Source organism: Myotis nattereri (genome assembly GCF_964212035.1).
Source record: "Myotis nattereri genome assembly, chromosome: 1".
NCBI lineage: Eukaryota > Metazoa > Chordata > Mammalia > Chiroptera > Vespertilionidae > Myotis > Myotis nattereri.
This window is the reverse complement of record NC_138075.1, coordinates 108,699,991-108,720,200: the sequence shown is the minus strand read 5'-3', so window position 1 is coordinate 108,720,200 and position 20,210 is coordinate 108,699,991. Positions and strand designations below refer to the sequence as shown.

At 50.9% G+C, this 20,210-nt stretch overlaps 1 protein-coding gene across 6 annotated transcripts in view; it reads left to right on the top strand.

Moving 5' to 3' along the window:
* Positions 1–20,210, top strand: part of LINGO1 (leucine rich repeat and Ig domain containing 1) — a 264,052-nt gene that overhangs the window by 239,257 nt on the left and 4,585 nt on the right. The window contains exon 1 of one of the 6 annotated variants that reach the window (XM_081084406.1): positions 4,492–4,714. The exons of 4 other annotated variants lie outside the window; for them this stretch is intronic. Coding sequence is in view for 1 of the 2 variants with exons in the window: in XM_081084405.1 (XP_080940531.1) it covers positions 6,742–6,747 (6 nt within the window). In the remaining variant the exon portion in view is untranslated. Of the gene's footprint in view, positions 1–4,491; positions 4,715–6,115; positions 6,748–20,210 lie in introns of those variants that run through there. One more of the 6 variants, XM_081084405.1, reaches the window with a different exon arrangement.

The following is a 20,210-nucleotide window of genomic DNA, read 5'->3' as shown; positions in this document are numbered from 1 at the left end:
TGCAAATGGTAAGAACTCCTTCTTTTTTACCACAGTGTAGTATTCCATTGTATAGATGTACGACAGTTTTTTAATCCACTCATCTACTTAGGCTGTTTCCAAATCTTAGCTATGGTGAATTGTGCTGCTATGAACATAGGGGTGCATATATCCTTTCTAGTTGGTGTTTCTAGTTTCTTGGGATATATTCCTAGAAGTGGGATAAGGAGGGCCTACAGGCTCAGAGGCATAACAGTAAGTATAATAACCATGAAAATACCTGCATTTATCAAGAGCCTACTATGTGCCAGGCCCAGCATCAAGTACTGGATATATATTAAGTAATGGGATCCTAACACTAACCCTGTGAAATGGGTTTTACCGATATTCCCATCTTACTGAGGAGGAAACCAAGACTTGGAGAGGTGCCCAAGGACACAAAGGCCAGCTCAGAGCAGGAGACTTTGGTGCTTAGAACAGGCTTTTGGAAAAAGGGGGCTGTCCTTTGTGTCCTTGGGCACCTCTCTAAAATGGCTGGGGCATTAGAGTCTGCTGAGACCTCTTATTAGCAAGAAAAACAAAGACCAGGAGTCCAGGAATGACCCTAAGTCCCTAGGAGGCTGAAGCCACAGATGTCATTCAAGGAGCCCCTGTGGGAGGCCTCATCCCACTCTCCCCAGTGTCTAGACAGGGCCACAGAGACCTGTGCTTAGAGACCCCCAAGCCAACACCTCACTGTATAGCTGGGAGAACTTTCCCCAGGATGGGCAATGACCCTCTCCTGGTCACACAGCAAGTCAATAAGAGGTCAGAATCAAATTTACAGCATAAAGTGGGACATGGGTGTGAGGTTAGGTGGCTCAGGAGGCGGCGCAAGAAATAGAGTCCAGTGAATCAGAAAAGAAAGGAAAGGAAAAGGTTTATTCTGCGTCCCCGGGAGACCCACGTACCCCAAGGACAGGGCACATGGATTCACGCCAACAGGGAGGGGGCCGCTTTTTTTATACTGCGGTTGGGTGAGGTGCGGGGACATGAGCTGAGGAATTCTCTGCTGCAGGGAATGGGCGGAATATTCAGGACGAAGTTCTTATCTGTGTGGGGGTATGTGAATTCAGGGAGAAGCTGGTATCTGTGTCTGGCACCTTGATCTGTGAGAAATTCCAGGGGAAGTCCATTATCTCATCACATGCCTGCATGCATCCGATCCTGGGCTCTCTCCGACCTAACAATGGGCACTTCCAGCTAGATGCTGGCTCCAACCCATCCCCCATTCTTGTTCCATCCCCGTCCCATGCTGTTTGCCCAGCCCCCACCCACCTTCTGGACTCCTGGTCTTTGTTTTTCTTGCTAATTAGAGGTCTCATCAGTGACTTCACTGCCCCAGCCATTTTAGAGCTGTCATTAATTTCAAGTGCCTTCAGAAATAATCATTAGTATAAAACCCCACAAGCTGCTGGGATGCAAGAGGCAGGACCAGCACAGAGCAGGCATACAGACAGGCCTGTGTGCCACCCATTCCTAACTGTGCTCTTGGGGGACCCATCCTCATCTTGCATCCTCAGCTCCCCCAGAGTCGGGGAGAAGAGGGCTTGGGCTCTGACATCAGAGGCAAAACCCAGCTGGCCGTCTTGCACACAGAGTGAACTTGAGCAACTCAACAGTCCCCTGGGAGCCTCAGTTTTTTTCATCTGTACAATGGGGATAGAAGTACCAGTCTTGAAGTGAGAAGTACATAAAATGTAGTTCAGAGCCTGGCTTACTATAGGGGAGGAATAAATGTTAGAGGGCCCTGTCCCCTCTCCAGAGTTTCCTGGCAAACCCATTCCAGCTTCTCTGCTCTGCTGTGAGGGCTCAGACTACAGCAGGCTGGCTCTTTCTCACAGCTATCAGCTCTTGATTGACTGGGAGTTGTTGAGTTTTCATTCCCAAGCCAGGATCTGCTCTGTGCCCATCCATATAACATGTTGTCTTGGGCCTAGTACCATTGGGAGCTTCTAGTCTGAGGACAGAGAGGGATGAGACTGGAGCCTTGTCTCTGAAGCCATTTCAGTCCAGGGAGAGAAGACAGGAATAGAACAGTCTTAGTTTTGGTCTCAAAGCACAGGTGGAGACAAGGAGAGGGCATGCTAAACAGGTGGGCCAGTGAGAACAAAGGCTGGGAGGTGTGGGTGAACCTTCAATGGTAGCGCCTGAGTATTTTTCCCTGGTTGTGTCAGTGAAGACCCAGACTGGGCCACTCCTGTCGTAAATGTTTCCTTCCATGTCCTGCGTGGTTCAGGGTTCAATATCTGGAAGAGGAGCCGCACACAAATGAAATAGGAAAGACAAGAGATAATTTGGAAATATTGGGGGACCAGGCGGGTAAGTCCAACTCAAGAGGAAGGACTTCCCTCTGTGCTCAGGCCTCACCAAGCTTTTATTGATCTGGGATGCACCCATAGCATAGCCCTAGGCAGGTGACCCCCTGCAACAGGCAGACTAGCCCATCAGCAAGGATTTACATAATAATAAATGGGGGAGTAGTTTCAGCTACCACTGTCTGGACAAACAGAGGTGGCGCCTAGCTCCGACCTTTGGGAGGGCTTCAAAGGCACCCAGCCTTGGGGGGGGGGGGGAGGTTCTCTGTCTATGCTTATCAGATAGTGAAGGCAATAAACCGTTTCCCACATCTCCCCCTTATTTTTTCTTTAAAAAATAATCAAGTCCCAATTTCAATATCCAAAAGTTCTGAGTCCATGTTTCAATGTCCAAAAGTTCATGTGTACACGCCAGCAATGAAATGTTGGTTCTGGATGGTGGAAAATGATGACAATGCAGGTCCGAACTTCTCTGGTTTGATCCTGGGCAACCTGCAGTGACGCACAGTTGCTGACTGCTAGCATGGCAAAGCGTCTTCAGCGTCTTCCGTCCCTGGATTGTTTTTCCTCTTGTCTTCATGGCTGGAGAATTCCTGAGAATTCCTCTGTTGCAGGAATCCACGTGCTCTTGAAGTTGTTTTCTGAAAGTATACAAACATATTCTCGACCGAAGTTTAATAATTGAAATTTTACTTGGGGAATCCTTTTTATATTTGCCCAAATGATTTTCCTTTGGCTTATTTTGACACCACATATGTTTTTCATGGGTGTCTTGCTGTTAGCATTACAACTGAAAAAAAAAAATTTCCAGATGTAAATTAGTTACAGGATATTTTTCCTTACATGGTATTTTTCCACTATCCCCCCTTTTTTGATTTAATTATTAGCAGACTTTTGGAAAATTTTTTAATGCAGTCTAGATAACTTTAAATATTAATTTTTTGCACAAAAAAATTGAACCTGAGCATGCTTCAGGTTCATAGCATGTTTACCATGAAATGAAAGTTTTTGTTAATACTTTTTGAATAATTACGACAAACAGAGGTGGCGCCTAGCTCCGACCTTTGGGAGGGCTTCAAAGGCACCCAGCCTCCAGGGGGTTCTCTGTCTATGCTTATCAGATAGTGAAGGCAATAAACAGTTTCCCACAACTCCCATATGTCCCCATGGCCCTAGGACCCCTGGCAGGTTGGGGGCTGCTCTCCAGACTGTTCTGCAGCTCATGTAGAGGCTCTGACTGGGTGAGGGCCCAATAACAGGCCTCCCTTTTATGGGGTCTCTGATGACAAGGTCAGGAACCTGCACTCTCACCAAGCCCAGGCTGGATCCTCAAAAAGGCCTTTTCTTCAAGTTCTTCCCCCTAAAGCCTTCCCCTTCCCATTATTTCCACTGGTGAAATAAGACCGGGGATGCTGGTACAGGTCATTTCTTTTGAAGAAACAGGGAAGGGAAATGGCTTGGATACTGTTAGCAATGTAGAACTAAGACTGCAGGGCAATTCCTCCCAGACACAGCTCTGCTGTCACCCCTGAAAGGGTCATTTTGGGCCCCAGAGAACCCTACCCCGGGATGCCAACTTCCTCAGGCAACATCTGGGGGCCAGCTGGGGGACACTAGGCATGCTCCCACTTCTCTGACAAGATAATGAGGCAGGGAGCAGGTGAGTCGGGGGTGGAGACAGGACAAGGCTGTGCTGTTCCAGAGTCAGACGCCACACCAGGAATAGCCCCCGCTGTCGCCTTCCCTCCCTGCTGCCAGCCCCTGCAGGTCTGCTCTCGCTCACATCTAGTGGGACCTTCATGCTGGAGCATGAGCGTGTCTATTCTTGCTGGGCTGGTGGGAGGAGGCGGTGCGGGAGTTGGGAGCACATGGGTAACTCACAAATAGCCTGGAAGGGGGAGCCAGGAGCCTGTGTTGGGGTTCAGGCAGCAGAGTTGAGGGGCCAGGGAGCCGCCTTCGCTGGGCTCTTGAAGGGAGGAGGACTCCTGTACCGGTTCTCTTCCCCTCCCACATATAAGTTCCCTCAGCCAAGCCTGCCGCCTACTGGTTTTCTCAGCCCAGAAGGCGATTCAAATTCTCTTTCCAGGCGTATTACCAGCTGTGTGACCACAGGCAAGTCAGTAATCTCTCTGAGCTTGGGATTCCTTGACTCTGTCACAGGGGAACAGCATCTCCTCCCAGGATTGTTGGAGGGTGAATGCAGAGGGCACAGCAGCACAGCATCGGCTTCTGCTAGGAGGGGGGCTCCAGCCAAACCTAGGATGAGGATGGACACAGACATGGAAGACAGGAGATGGTTCTCCAGGCAAGACTATCCCTAGCTGTGGTGTGGCAGTGAGACTGAGAAGTATGCAGAATCTGTTTAGCTGGAACAAAAGGTCTGTGCAACACTTTGGGCTGTGTGTGTGAGGCTAAACAGTGGAGAAGCAAGATTGTGCTGGGGATGGGGGCGAGACTGGTGGCCTCACTGTGCCAGCCAGGTTATCTGCAATGAATGTCAGGCATGCTCCATGGGAGGGGGTGGGTAGAGGCACTGGGAACAGGATCTCGGGGTCTGTCTGAAGCCTCAGAGGCCTTGGGCCAGTCTCCTCCACCCAGCCTCAGCTTCTCTGCCTGTCATAACCCCTACTCCTGTGGGCCCAAGGTGTCAGGAGCACTAGTGTGATAAAGGAATGCACTCCCAACTGTGGAGAAGGGGCGAGTATCAGCATTAGTAGTTATCCTAATCAAACTAGCTTAGTGTTAAAGTGCTGGCTTCAAGGAGATGGAAGGGAATGTACAGTGGAAGGAGGTGAGGTCCCAAGGGTCTTAGCCCACTAAGCATGCTCTATTTACCAGGACACCCCTGCCAGCCAATTATCTGTATCTGCTGGTCAAGGAGGATCTGGATGTCTGAGGAGAGGTTCCATTCCTTGGTCCCATCGGAGTATGTGGCCCCACCCCAGGACTTCCTGGATCTTTGCAAGGGTACGGGAAGAGGGCCCACCGAGCCCAGACGGAAGCTCTATGCTGCCCTCTCCTAGTCGCTGGGTGCAGTATCTGTGGCCAGAGTCTTACAGAGTGGCCTGCTCCCTCTGCTGGACAGGAAACCAGGCTGGGCGGGAATGGGCTGCAAAGGGAAGGAGGGAGCAAGATCTGGTTTGGGTTAAAGCCACTAAGCAAGCGCGCCTTCCTCGCAGTCCCCTGGGGCTTCCCCCTGACCCCCTAGGACACCAGCCTGAGGGCCTTCCAGCGACTCGAAGACATTTTCGAGAAGAGGGGGTAAGGCGCAGGACAGAGATTCTGGACCAAACCACCCTGACTGGGTGGAGAGCTTTGCCCCTTGATGTACGTGTGTCCGTTCACACGGCAGTGTGCAGTGACTCTACATGCCACTCAGGTTCACATGCACACGTACACGGCCACACAAGAGGGTGAGCGAACACAAGAGGGAGGGTCACGTTGGCCAGTGATTGGCCCTGAGCCCGGACTCGGAGGGGCGCGCCATGTGCAAGGCTGGACACCGGGCGCTGGCTCCCACGAGAGGCGGGCGCGCCCCTGGCCAGTTTCGCTGTTCTATGGGTGCAGAGCAGCGCTGGGGCGCTGCTTGCTCCCGCCCCCTTCGCGAAGAGATGAGTCCCTCCCCCCACCTTACCTCCCCCTTCCTTAGTGGTGCGGCCGCGCCTTCTCCTCCCCCGCCTGGCTCCTGCCGCTCACACGCTGCCTCCCTCCCTTGGACCCCCTCCCTCCCAAGCTCGCTCCTCGCGTTCCCTCCCCGCGCCGCGGCAGAGAGCGGCCCCGGGCCCGGGCGGAGCCTGCGCGGGAGCGGGTGCGGGAGCGGGCGGGCAGCGGCGGTCCCGGCCCGGGAGCGTGCGGAGTCCCCACCCGCGCCGCTTCGGTGCCTCTCCTGAGGGGGGCTCCGAGCAGCATGCGCGGCCACTGCCCGAGGGCCTCAGCCCTGGCCCCAGCCCCTCTGCGGAGCGCTCGCGGCCTCCATCCCGGCCCCAGCGGCAGAGGCAGCGGCGTCGCCGGGCCGGCTCTGGACGCAGAACCAGGTTCGTGGAGCCCGTATAGCACGTCCTGAGCGCGCCTGCCCCTCTGTCCACCGGATCCACGGCCTCCTGCCTCCCCACTCCAGGGCCCAGCCCCGTCTCCGGTTTCGGCTGGGCTCCTGCCGGGGTCGGGCGGACAGTCGGAGGGCCAGCTCTGCGAAGGCACAGGACAGACCTGCTGAGGTGACGGAGGAGGAGGAGGAGGAGGAGGAGGAGGAGGAGGAGGAGGAGGAGGAGGAGGAGGAGGAGGAAGAGGAGGAGGAGAAGAAGAAGGAGAAGGAGAAGACTGAGGAGAGAGCTGGGCAGGGGCTGTGGCTTGGCCTGGGAGACATGCAATTGGTGACAGAGCCGAGCACACAGAAGGCGGACCAGAGATGCAGGTGAGCTCGGGCAGCCCGTGCCAAGCGCCCTTGGGGGCCGCTGTGGGCTCCCCCTGGAGCTGCGCGGCACCACAGTGCGACCCAGACCCCCCTTTGGGGGTCACAGATCTGACCCTCTTCAAGCCTAAGAAATGAAGATTCTTCCTTCCCCTTTCCTCCACTCCAACAAATTCCAGTTGACTAGCTGGGACCTGGAGCTGTGGAGGAACCCCCACCAGAGTCCCAGTCCTGCTGGTCCTCCACCCCTCCCATTTTGAGGACTGTTCACCCTGAAGGGTACATCCTGGCTCAGAGTGCTGGGTGGCTGCTGCCTTTCTCCTTAGACCACAGATGCCCCCATGCACATGAGCCAGCACGGGTACAACCCCAGTGGTGTGGAGAAAAGGGGAAATGGCGGGTAGGGGGAGTGGAGGAGAGGGAGTTGGGTCTGTGGAGAATCCAGGAACCCATTAGGGGCCTCCCCTTTGTCTGTATTCAGCCCTAGATTCTCACCTCCTCCTGCCCCACTTTTTATTCTGAGGCAGGGTGGGTGGGAAGTGGAAACCAGCTGAGAAGGAGATAAGAAGGGAGCCTCCGACTTCGTTGCTCCCCACCCCTCAGGTGGCTAAGGGATCCTAGGAGCTGTGTCCCTCCAGGTGGCTCCCACTGTGAGGAGTGGAGGGGCCAGGCCCAATGGGCAGTCCCTCCCAGTTCTTGCCTTGGGCCCCTCAGCCCAGCCCCATCCAGCCAGCAGCATTTCCTCTTTGTTCTCAGAGCTCCTGGGGTGGGGGTGGGGAAGAAGGGATATGTTAGAGCAGCCCTGGGCAAACTATGACCCGGATCCAGCCCGTTTGAAATGAATAAAACTAAAAAAAAAAAAAAAAAAAAAAAAAAAAAAAAAAGACCGTACCCTTTTATGTAATGATGTTTACTTTGAATTCATATTAGTTCACACAAACACTCCATCCATGCTTTTGTTCCGGCCCTCTGGTCCAGTTTAAGAACCCATTGTGGCCCTCGAGTCAAAAAGTTTGCCCACCCCTGTGTTAGAGGATGGGAACAGCTCTGCCCTGGTGGGGTGGGAGGGTAGGAGGCCCTGAAGTGGGGGACAAGCCCCTTCCCTGCCAGACCAGCCCTCCCTCAGTTCTCCTCTGCTTGGCTTAGATTGCCAGAGGGCATGCAACCTAGGCTGCCCCTGGGCTCTGGGCTCAGCCCTACTGGTCATTATGCTAACAGCTCAGCATCAGTGCCTTCCTTGCCCAGGGAGCAATGAACCTGGGGCTTCCTCTCATCTAGTGAGGAGTGCTGGTGAGGGAAGAAAGGGTTAGCTGTCCCAGACTCTTTGTTCTTGTGTGGGTTAGGTGGCTCTCAAGAGACCTCATACCTCTGGGAAGATGCCAGCACCTGGTCTGCTGGGACAGCTTGCTTGGACTTCCTCCTTTCTCCTCATGGCCTGAGACAGGAGAAAGAAAATGAGGTGACAGAAGGGATAAGCCAAAAACTCCTTGGAATCCAGATGGGGATTTCAGGCAGTACCCAGCTGCCCCTCCTGGATTGGGGCTTAGCAAAGGCCAGGGCAGCCCTCTGTTGTATTCTTGTTGTTTTGGCCCATTTTCCCACCCGCTGCCTATTTAAGTGTGAGGTGGGCTTGGTCAAGGCTGCAGTGCTCCCAGAGTCTGGAGTTAGAGTGGGTCCTGAATCCAAGGGGCCCAGGTATCATGAATGCTTGTGGGCTGAGGGCCCCTATGTGACTGCAGGAGACCACTCTACCCTCTGTAATAGTCCTTTTTGATCCATGCTCAGCTCCTCCATCCCCTGCCTCTGAATATTCATTTTTCCTATATTAGATACTGTTTTCTAAAACCCAGTATTCTAGAGGGACACACGCACATATGAGTGTTCACCATAAAGTCAGACAGAATCCCTGGTGCCAGTGATGGTGCTGTACTCCAGGCACCTACCCAAGCAAATGGCTGGAAGATGACAGTTGGAGCTGTTGGGAAGTGAAGCCATAGGTGATTTGTGCAGGGGCCCCATGGAGGCATGAGGCAGTGTCAGATGGAGGGTGAAGAAGTGGATTATGTGGGGCTAGGGAAGGGCCTGGAAGGGGAGGCAGGAGGAGGTGGTGGTTTCAGAGTCAGAGCTAGTTTGCTGGCCAGGGTCTCTTGGTCTATCTGCCCTGCATGTGGCACATCTATGGAAAGATAATGGCCTTCCAGCCCAGGGTTCCCCCCTCGGGCTCTGCTCTGTTACCACCAGTAAGTCCCTCTACATATTCCCCCATCACCTGGCTTGATCCAGCATCCCTACCCAGAGACCCTCTCCTCTCCTTTCTTTCTTGTGGCCTCTCCTCTAGGAAGCCTTCCTGACTGCTCCAAGTCACTGAACCTCCTCCAGGAACCCACAGCATACTAGTAGAATCACATTGGATTGCACATAGTATCACACCAGCCTATTCATTCATGCATTTATTCTATACATCCTGGATGAGCTGCCTGCTTGGCTCCAGGCTAGGCCCTCCCATGGCTCCCATGGACAGCCTTGAGCATCCTTGGACAATCCTGTGCCCAACCCCTGAGCTTCCCTGCCTGGTCCCCAGGACACTGGGAGGCACAAGGGAGCAGCTGTTGGCTGGGGGCAAAGACTACCTGGAGAGGACACAGTGTCCTTGGCCTGTACTGATGGACAGAGCTGGGTAACATCAAGGATGCCCCAGGCAGGGGTTGAGGTTGAGGAGAACCAAGGCAGGGTGCTCTCAAACAGATACTCATAGAAGGATGGGATTTGTTCCTGGGGGCTGAGACAGTCAGGGGTCTCCAGGAAGAGAGACTGAGTGGGTCCTGAGGTAGTAGCAGATGTTGAAGAGACACACAGAAAGCAGGGTATTCCAGAATGGGGACAGTTCTTTGGAGAACATGTGTGAGGGAGGGCAAGTTCATTTCCAAATGCATTCAAACCATTCTTGATGCCGACCTTTGTTTCTGTGTTGAATAAATGAGTGAATGAATATCCTCAGGTGCTATGGACCTGGTAGAGTTGTGCTGACAACAGTCTCCTCCTCATGTGTGTTCAGTTCCTTCCAGGTCACTTTATAGTGAAGTTGTTGAGGGTGGACCCTGGAGCCAGATGCCCAAGTTTAAATCTCAGCTCCATACTGCCTGGCTCTGTGACTTTGTTGGGCAAGTTACTTCATCTCTCTGGGCTTCAGTTTCCTTATCGATAAAACGAGGATAACAGCAGTGCTTACCTCTAGGGTCATCATGAGGATTAAGTATGTTAATATATGTGAGGCATTTAGAGCAATACCTGGTACACAGTAAGCTCTCAAGAAATGCTGGCTACTCATAGTTTCTATCAGTGAGGTGCTCTCAGTCTTACTGTTGCAAGTGCTACAGAGATTTGATTTTATAGCTAGAAAATAAAGCCACAGAGGTGGAATGCCTTGCTTCAAGTCTCTGCTAACAAGCATGGGGCCCAGGCTAGAATGCCTTCCTCCTGGCCCCTGCTCTGGGGCTCTGTTCACTGTTTTGGGTGTGGCCTGCTAATTAACTAACCAATGTATTTAGTATTAATAATAACAATACAATGAACACTGTGACCCTACTCTCCACCCTGAATGCTAGCGTTTAATATGTCTTCCTATGTGCTTCTTCTCACCTTATCTATTGGCCTCTTTCTCTAGGCAACTACTACCCTAAATTATCTATTTAGCATTTCCTTGCCTTTTAAAATCACATATTTTGATAGATTGTTCAGTTTTAGTTATTTTTGAACTTTGTAAAAAGAACATGAAACCATACACAGTCCCTTGGAATTTGCTTTTTTATTCAACATCATATTTGTAAGCTTCATCTCTATTGTTGCAAATAATAGTAGATGCTGTTCATTCATTTCCACTGATGCACAGTGGTCTGTCATTTGGACACAAAACAGTGTATTTTCTGTTCTTCTGTTAGTAGGTTGTTTTCCTTTTTGCTCTTACAAACAGTGCTGCTGTGAACCCACTTGTCCTGTCTCCTGAAGCACAGAGCTTGAAGTGGAATTATGGGCTAGAGGCATGTTTGCAGGTACCTTTACTAGAAAACATGCCCAAGTGATTGAATCCTTTATGTGTCCCCAGCAGGAGGTGATGTCCTGTTGCTCTGCACCCTCACGAGCACTCCTATGCTCAGGTGTCTCCATCGTTATTATAAATTGGTAAACATTATGGTCTTGATTTGCATTTCTGGAATTCAAGGTTTCTGGTGTATGGGTTGAGATGAGCAGCGGCCAGTGTGTAACACATGCTCACTAAGTGATCATCCCCTTTGCACCTCAGTTTCCCCAGTTGAAGGGATGCTGTCTGTACAACCCCTGCTTTGAAAGATGGGCAAGAACAGCCAGGGAGGACTCCCTGATGAAGAGGAAATGGAAAAGGGGCAAGGAGAGCCTGAGTCCCTGTGAATTTAGAGTCAAAGGAACCCCAGTGATTCTGTGTTCACCCCAGGATGGGCAGGGGTGGTCCTAGCTTAAGAGACAGAGGGAGCCTGCGCTTCATTATTGCAATAATGCCCAGGACCCTGAAAATCTGGTCTCTACACCTTGGCACAATGTGGGGCTTCACATTAATGAGTACTCAATAAGAGTTTGGTGACTTGGGAAACAAACAGAATAGAACGAATGTATATTTCTTCTTCCTTCATTCCCACCTCCTTGGGGAGTCCTCCCTGATTGTTCTTACCATTGAGTGACTGAGGGGTGGTTGAGCAAGCTGGCTCCTGGGCATGTTCAAGGCCCTCCATGAGGCCCTCTGCCTACTCACAGGGGCTGAGAAGCCCAGTGCTGGCAAGGTAATTTGGAGTGCCTCCCTCTGCCAGCCTGGTGCCTTTCTCTGCCTGGACAGGGGCCCCTGGATTTGATTAGAGAGGAGCAACGGGGCTGGTAGAATAATTATGCCTATTTCATGTGAAACCCAAATTGATTGCCACCAAGGTAATATTACCAGGGCATTGTACTTCATCTCCAACCACTTATTACATGTTATTAGTGTGTGTGTTTTTGTTTTTTCCCATTTCAGGGAGTTAATCTCTCTGCCATCTCCTCTGCTTCCCTCTGCAGAGAACCTGCTGGAAACTACAGGAAAGAGTGGGGCCTGGCAAGCAGCCTTCCCCTGCCTGGCCCAGCACAGGGCTACAGGTACACTTGAGGGGCTGGCCATCTCAAATCCCTTTACTTTGATGCAAGATAAGGGTATCTCAGAGCTAAGAAGGGCTGCTGCGGTATGGATCCCAGCAGAACAGTCCTTCTTCAGTGTCTCTGATCCTTGGACCTCTCACGACAGTCTGCTCACTCACTATTTACCAAGACATCTTGAGCCATCTGATCTGCCATTTGATTCCTCACACCAAGCTTAATGGGCCTCCTCTGTGCCTCTGCTCATGGGTCTTGGCTCTGTCCTTTAGGCCTGCTTTGGACTCTGCATCCTCTTGGGGCACTCCTTAGCGATCTGCAGATGTGCCAATGCCCTCCCCGCAATCTGGGTTTCTCAGGAACGTGTGGCTGGGTGATGGCATTAATTGTACCTGAGCAGAACACAGCACCCATATGTGTACTGAGCTCAGTATACCATGTTGGAAAAATGGGCTTAGGCAAGGGGTTGGCCAAGATTCAGTTGAACAGAGAGGGCTTTGAACAGGCAGGGCCAGAAAAAGGGCATGAGTTTTTCTTTATAGTTAGCCTGTCTGTGTTATAAATAACTCACTGGATCTTGGTTTGTGATCTATTGGGGGGTTGTTTTTTAAATCTTTTTCCCTTTTTGAGGCAGAAATAATTCAACTCTCCACCTGTTCCTGAGCAAGACCCACCATGTTACCCTGGCATGATATTGGGGAGAAAAGGTGGCTATAGTCAGAGGGTGGAGGTTTTTCCAAGGCCCCAGCCCTGAGATGCTGTGGGACATTGGACAGATCCCTGGTACTTGTGGTCCTCCATTTCCTCATCTGTGTGATGATGGTCTTCATTTCCTCACCTGTGTATGAGTTATCATGCCTCTGAGTCAGAAAAGCCCCGTGACCTTGGGCAGGTGAGCTAACGTCTCAGAACCTGTTTTCTTATCAGTAAAATGGGTTTAATGGTACCTACCTCACAGGGTATGTGGTGAGGGTTGGTGGAGTCACTGTACAAAGCACTAAGTATATATGTTCGATATAAATGCCTCTTCCCTCCCCTCTCCGTGAACTCTCTGCCCCCAGCCTGTGAGGGCAGTGTGAAGCCTGCCACTCCCTCTTCTGAATGAGGATGAGGATTTTAGGCCCCAAAATATAAGGCTACTTGCTAATGATCATGCAGCTCAGCAGGCCCTTGAACCTGAATCTGGAAGAGGCAGTATGCAAGAGTGGGTCAGGACATCCTTGGGTCTAACTGCCTCGAGCCTAATCCCAGCTCTGCCAATTATCACTGCGATTTGGGGCAAGTTGTATTACCTGTGTCTCAGTTTTCTAATCTGTAAAATGGAGATAGTATACCAACCTAATAGGATTAAACATATTCATGTTTGAGTTCATATCATGCTATCTGTGTGACCTTAAGCAAGTTACAGAACTATTTTGTGCTTCTGATTTTTTCCATCTGCAAAGTGGGGATAATAACCAGACCTACCTCTATGGGTTGTGCTGGATTAAGTGAATTTTTATATGTAAAGTACTTAGAATGATGTCCGGCACACCAGGGCTTTCCAATCATCATCTTTACTATATTTATTAGGTGTCTGGCCTTCAAATCTCACACTAATTCCACCACTCCCCTCAGCCACCCCCTCTCCTGAGCTCCCCCTACTTTGTGCTGGGTCTCTGAGGCAATGACCTCCCCTCTCTCCCAAGTTCAAGGTCTGTGGCCCTTCCAGGTGGACTTGACATTTCCAGGACTCCAAAACCTGAGCTGTTTCCAGGTGAAGGAACCCTGAAGGCCGGTCTAGCTTGGAGAGGGCCCCAGAGATCCCAGGAAGGTATAAGGCAGGGGTCCTCAAACTACGGCCCGCGGGCCACATGCAAATACAAATATTGTATTTGTTCCCGTTTTGTTTTTTTACTTCAAAATAAGATATGTGCAGTGTGCATAGGAATTTGTTCATAGTTTTGTTTTGTTTTTTAAACTATAGTCTGGCCCTCCAATGGTCTGAGGGACAGTGAACTGGCCCCCTGTTTAAAAAATTTGAGGTTACTTTAAGCAATAAAAAAAAAAGTTTGAGGACCCCTGGTGTAAGGGGATGAGTGAATGATTTAAGATGGGGCAGGCATTTCTGCCAGGCACCTCCCAAAGGGTCACTGACCTGGGCAGGGGATGGTACTAGAGGCCTTCAGGGGTACTTTCCTGCCCCTTTAGAGCCTGGGTTGGTATTTCAGACCTGGAGGGAGATAAGAAAGGAAATAAATGGGTGCAGGACTTGGGTTTTCCTTGCCTACCCCTCCTCAATTCTGGGACAGCTCCAATCCAAGTAGGAGTGCCATTCACTCAGGTGGATTCCACAGACAGCAAGGAAGCTTCCCAGAACCAATGGCCCCTCCTATCTTCCCCCTACCAGCTCCCAGCTTCCTGACTGTTCTCTCACCTGAGAACCACCCTGGGAAGGGGTAGGCAGGGTCCAGAGAGATCCAGAACTTATTCAAGATTACACAGCAGGGCAGGGATGCACTGGCTGGAGCCAAGGCTTGGGACTTGTAATCCTAGTGACCTCCTCTAGACTTTGCCCCATTCCTGCTTCTCCCCATGAAGCCAACCATTCCTGGAGGGCAGAGCCTATATATAAAAGCCTTTAAACATTAAGATACTTTGACAATTAAAATTCATAATTTATCTTGCAAATGGCCTGGGGCCATGGCTTGGACAGAAGGTTGGTACCTCCTGAGATGGACTGTGCTCTGGTGGGATGGGGCAGGCAGGGGCATTCCTTCCTCAACTGCAGGGGACCAGGTGATGCCCAGGGCCAAACAGAAGCAGCTGCAGCAGCCAGGGGGGTCTGATGGCCTAGCCAGCACCCTCCAGCCCAGCCCCAGCTAGGAGGCCACATGAGCACCTTTGGGACTTTCCAAGTACACCTAAGAGATGGGGCTGGTGACTCTGGGCCTGGGAGGGTGGAGAATATCAGGAGGAGGGACAGCAGGCACACACATATTGGCCACACTCACACACACCTGGGGGGAGGAGGGCAGCAACTCTGCCAGAACCTAGAGCAAGAGGAAAATAAAGAATTATATATGACAAAGGACATGATCTCAATTCTCTTTCAGATTGATGGTTCTCTCCTTGTGGAGCAGCTGGAGGAGTAAGAGAAGGGAGAGAGAGGGATGGCAAAGGCAGGCAGACCAAGAGACAACTGAGGCTGCCAACCAGCTGCCTTTCTCCTGGAGCCCAGCCTGGGTGCTGACGCCTCCTTTCATGGTCCCCTGTGCACAGTTCCCCTCCCCAGGACTGAGCTCCCCCAACTAGCATCTCACACCTTGACTATTATAAGCCATTCACACCTCAGCAGGGGTTAGCTGTAGAAAGCCAGAATGGAGTATCCTGGCCTTCTCAGGATTTGGGGTGGAAGGGATCTAGTAGGAATCTCTGACTATTCTCACATGGCCCAGTTCAGTCAGTCCATGCTACACACCTTTGTTCTCACTGTTCCCTCTGTCAAAATGCTCTCTTGCGACCCCTTACTTGGCCTGTGGAAATGTGTTTGTAGTTCAGTGTGAGCTCACGTGACACCTCCTTCATGAAGCCTCTGTAAGGAGCCACAGCTGGGGTCAGAGCTGCTCTGGGAACTGTCTCAGCCGTTGTTTGATGGACTATAAAGATGGCCTAGGAGTGCTGAGCTGTGTAAGCCCCAGCCCTGCCCAGGGGAACATAAAATGGGGGAGCTGCTGAAGCTCCAACTAAAGGAGGAACGGGGAGAGGTAAATACACCAGCCATTCTTTGGAGAGGGGAGGTGCAGGCAACATCTTCCTAGGGGCTTGAGAAGAGCTGCATGGGGGAAGAGACCCTGAGCTGGATCCTGAAGGCCAGGTGGACAGTCGGTCTCCCAGGCATGGGCATGACCACTACAGTGGGAGAAAGGCCCATTGAGGTCTTTTCAGACTGACCTCACCCCACCCTACCTCCACCCCACTCCCGGCATCATGGCCATGGCTGCCTATGAGTGGGTACTCTCTACTAACATGCTTTATCATTTCATGAAATGGATTCAGCTGGTTTGTGCTGTGGTGCTGAAGGCAAAGGGACTTCAGACAGGCAGGGACTTGGGGACAGTCAAGTCACCAGGATTCTGACTCCATTCTTTGGTGACCCATCATGAGTCCTTTCACCTTTCTGAGTAATAAACCCTGCTTTGTGGGGTGGTAGTGAAGACAGGTCAGGATGTGTTAACAGGCTAGGCCTTGGATAGGCAACATGAGCAGGAGCTCAGAAAATGGTAGTAGAGTCTGCAGGGCAAGCTCTCACTTTGTCTTTCCCCTACTCCTGCCCCACACCAGCTACCCATCTTTCTCCTCTGCTTTCTCTGCCTCTCTCTTACTCTCCCTTTCTCACCTGTTTGCCCACTGCGTGTCTTTCTGTTTCCATCACCTTCCCCCTCTCCTGCTTTCCTGGTAATTTCTTGGTGGCAGAGCTGGGCAGGGCCCTTTTAGAAGCTTTGAGCTCCCCTTCCAAGGTCTGCCATCCCTCTTCATCAATCTTTACTCCTTCCTGCTGCGGACCCAGTCATAGGAACTTAGGGTGTTGGGTCAAGATGAGATCTTGCATACCTGCCTCATCTTCCAGGCTGATAACTGAGAGGCCCTGGCATCCCCAAAGTTCCAATGATGGAGCAACACCTCCCTGCCAGTGATCTCATGCCTGTGTACACTGGGGATCTCTGTGGTCCCTGAGTAATGCTGAGTGGGAACACCATGAAATATTTATACTGGAAACTTAAAATAACTAAATCTTCAACCTGTGCTGCAGCTGACCCCAAATTAGATGAGGTTCTAGCATAGACAATATTACAGGCATAGGAGAATGATATGGTGGGAAAACACTAAAAAAATTCAGTGTGTTCAACATACCATTTTTGGATAGTTGGGGAGTCAGGGTGCTTACTTGCAGCTACCTAAGGACTAGTGCCTTCCTTTAGCCCTGGGGGCCTTACCCTCATGCTGTCCTAACATGCTTGCCCCATCCAGTCTGGCCTGTGTATCTGAAATAATCTCCACTTCACACCAGACAGCTCTTGGGGCAGGCAACCAGGTCAGGAAGAGCAGAGCTATGCTGCCTTCCTAACTTTGTGGCCTAGACCTAAGGCAAATGAATTCCCTTTTGGAAGCCTCAGTTATTCTCATCTGTAAAGTGGGTAAGAAATAATTCTTTTGAATGGTGGTGTGAGGGTTTCTGAGACAGTGTGTATAAAGCCCCAAACCTGGCCTGTAGCATGTGCTCTGCAAATGTTAGTCCAAGCTGTTTTATAAGAGGAGGTGTATGATTGGCTTGTGTGGGCTGCCAAATGAGGTAAAATCACCCTTGACCTTCCTCAGTGATTCTCCAAGTCCACCCACAAATGATTCCATGCCCCTTTTGTCTCCACCAGTTGCCCTTTCCCACTCTGAACCCCAGAGGAAATAGCCACAATGTGAATGCCCTCAAACAGATCCTTCTAGCCTCAGTGGAACTGCAATTGAAGGCCTGAGCCCCCACTTGTTTTAATCCCCCAACAATACTTAGGATATTGACTTTCCAGTTGGAGAAAGTACATTTTCTATTGTGGCCTTTCTCAGGGACCCTGGAATCCAGTTTCTCACTGCACAGTGGGGGAAATAGGCCAGAGAGGACAGGCAATGCCCCTAGTCACACAGGGGAGTGGTTGGCATGGGGAGCAGCTGAGCTGGGGCATATCTGCCCTAGGATATGAATGAGGGTGTGATGGTGGCAGCATAGGTCTCTTGGGGGTGATAGGCAGCCCTCATGCTCTGGGACTGGAAGGACTCAGGCTGCTGTGGGGTCTGAGCATTGTGCCCCAGCATGACTCCTCTGCCTGCCTATCTGTATGCTTTCAATGTTTATTTCCTTTGTATTTATTGGTCCAATTTTTAAACTTTTGCCCTTGTGGGAAGCCCTTCAGGGGGCAAGGATCCAAAATAAAACACTGATTAAAGTGGTAAAACACTTTGCCTTGTGAATTGCAGGAATAACCTGCAGGATTAATGGTGCCAGTTTTGGTGGCCCCTCAGACATGACCCTGCCAGCATCCCTAGGTGACAGGGACCTTATGGGCATGCTGTGCTCCTGCTGTATCAGCTTAGGCAAGCACCTTAGCCTCTTCAGGCCTCAGTTTCTCCACCTTTCAGGATAGTCACATGCAAAAGATAAGGGATGAGGCAATCCAGAGAATGTGTCCTTCTGGAGCTTTCCTGGTCCTGTGGAGCATGGACCATTGCTCTGTGGGTCTAACTGCCAGGCCTGAGGGTGGCAGCCACACAGGGCAGTGTTGACCAGCTTTCTATCAGCATATTTGAATTCCCCAGATTTCTCATTGCTCAGCTGCCTGCTCCAGAGTCAGCCCCATCAGAGGAACTTCAACCCTTATAAAACTCAGGTACACACACCTCCATTTCAAGAACATTCGCTGGGGTCTGAGGTGGCTGCACCACACCGCTGATCCTTAGACACCGCAACCTCTCGCAGGTGAGATACACCCATGACTGTTTGACCCAGAATTAATGATAAGGAATTGATGAAAGGCCATGTGCTGAGGCTTCAGAGCATAGTTCCCTCTTTGCTCACATCACCAGGAAGCTCTCACCTTTAGTTATTATTCAGGATTTTGTGGCATTCTTTCCTAACTGGCTTGCCTTCTTTAGTTTTATCTTTTTATCATATCATTGCATAAATGTTCTGTCAATTGGCTCAAATCATTTTTAGAATGATGTGTACTATACATCAGTTACATAATACCACTACTAATAAATGTAAGGTGCTTCATTGTTGTAGGCAAGAGATGATTTCTGACTGATTAGGTCAAGGAGGAGATGAGGTGGAAGGTCACAAAGGCTGCTGGGGCAGGAGGCTGGGAGAGTTCTCCAAACAAAGATGGCTTCAAGGCAGGGATGTGAGAACAAGGCTGAAATACTAGGGTGGCTTCATTGGGCAGAGTGGTGGGAAAGGAGGTAGGTGGATAAGTTGAGGCAAGGTGGTAGAGTCTTCTACCACCAGATTCTTGCCTGTGTGAGAGGCTTACCAATATCTCAGGTGACCTGTGCCCTTGCTAACCCCCTCTTATTCCTCAGCCACCTCTCTAGCCCCTCCATCCCACCCACCAACCCAGCCCCTAGTGCTAAAAGTTCTTTTTACCTCTCCAGGTCCCCAGCCTCACACCATCGCTGGCCTCAGCTGTCAGCCCAATTATTGATCACCTGTCAGGATATTTCCTTTTCCAGTGGGTCATTGGAGCATGTTTGACTATGGAAAATGGCCAGGTGGAGGTGGGGTGGGGAAGGACAAACCACAGAAGAGTCTAGAGCAATGGTTCTCAACCTGTGGGTCGCGACCCCTTTGGGGGTCAAACGACCCTTTCACAGGGGTCGCCTAAGACCATCGGAAAATACATATATAACTACATATTGTTTTTGTGATTAATCACTATGGTTTAATTATGTTCAATTTGTAACAATGAAAATACATCCTGCATATCAGATATTTACATTACAATTCATAACAGTAGCAACATTATAGTTATGAAGAAGCAACGAAAATAATTCTATGGTTGGGGGTCAGCACAACATGAGGAACTGTATTAAAGGGTCACGACATTAGGAAGGTTGAGAACCACTGGTCTAGAGAGAGAATGAGAGGAGCTAAGGGGAAGAAGGTGGACAAAGCCCTTGAGGATAACAAAATCTTGCAATTCCATAACATGTCAGTGACAACCAGAGCCCTTTCTGGTTAATCAGTCATTTAGTCCATCTACAACCAGGAAGCACCTGTCAGTCCTGGAGATGACTATAGCATTGGAAAGTGTGTGGCTCTATTGGAGTTTGACAGACCAGGGTTCCGATCTGAAATCCTCCCCCCTGTACAGGCTGGGTATCCTTGGGCAGCTACAAGCTCCCCTCTCCCCATCCCAAGCCCCAGTTGCCTTAAGGGTTGAAGTGTGGATGAAAAGAACTGTGGCCTTGAAAGTGGAAGTTGTGCACAGATGTGGGGAGAAGCTGGAAGAGGTGGAGAGGACCTGAGCTGGGGCAGAGAGGTGGGCCCTCCCAGCCTGGGCTTCCCTTTTCTGTAGTGAGTTCCCCCTTCAGGCCATGATGTGGAGGAGAGGGGATATGGACAGGCAGCAGAGCTCCAAAGTGCCAGGCTGGGGTGTGAGGGCTTCAGCTTGGTTCCCAGAGGCCTTCTTGTCCACCTCCTAGAGTTTGGAGAAGCCCAGATTGGCCCTCCCAGTCCCCTTCTTGCCTTGCTGGGCCAGTTTTTCATGTGGTAGAACAGAGGAGGGAAG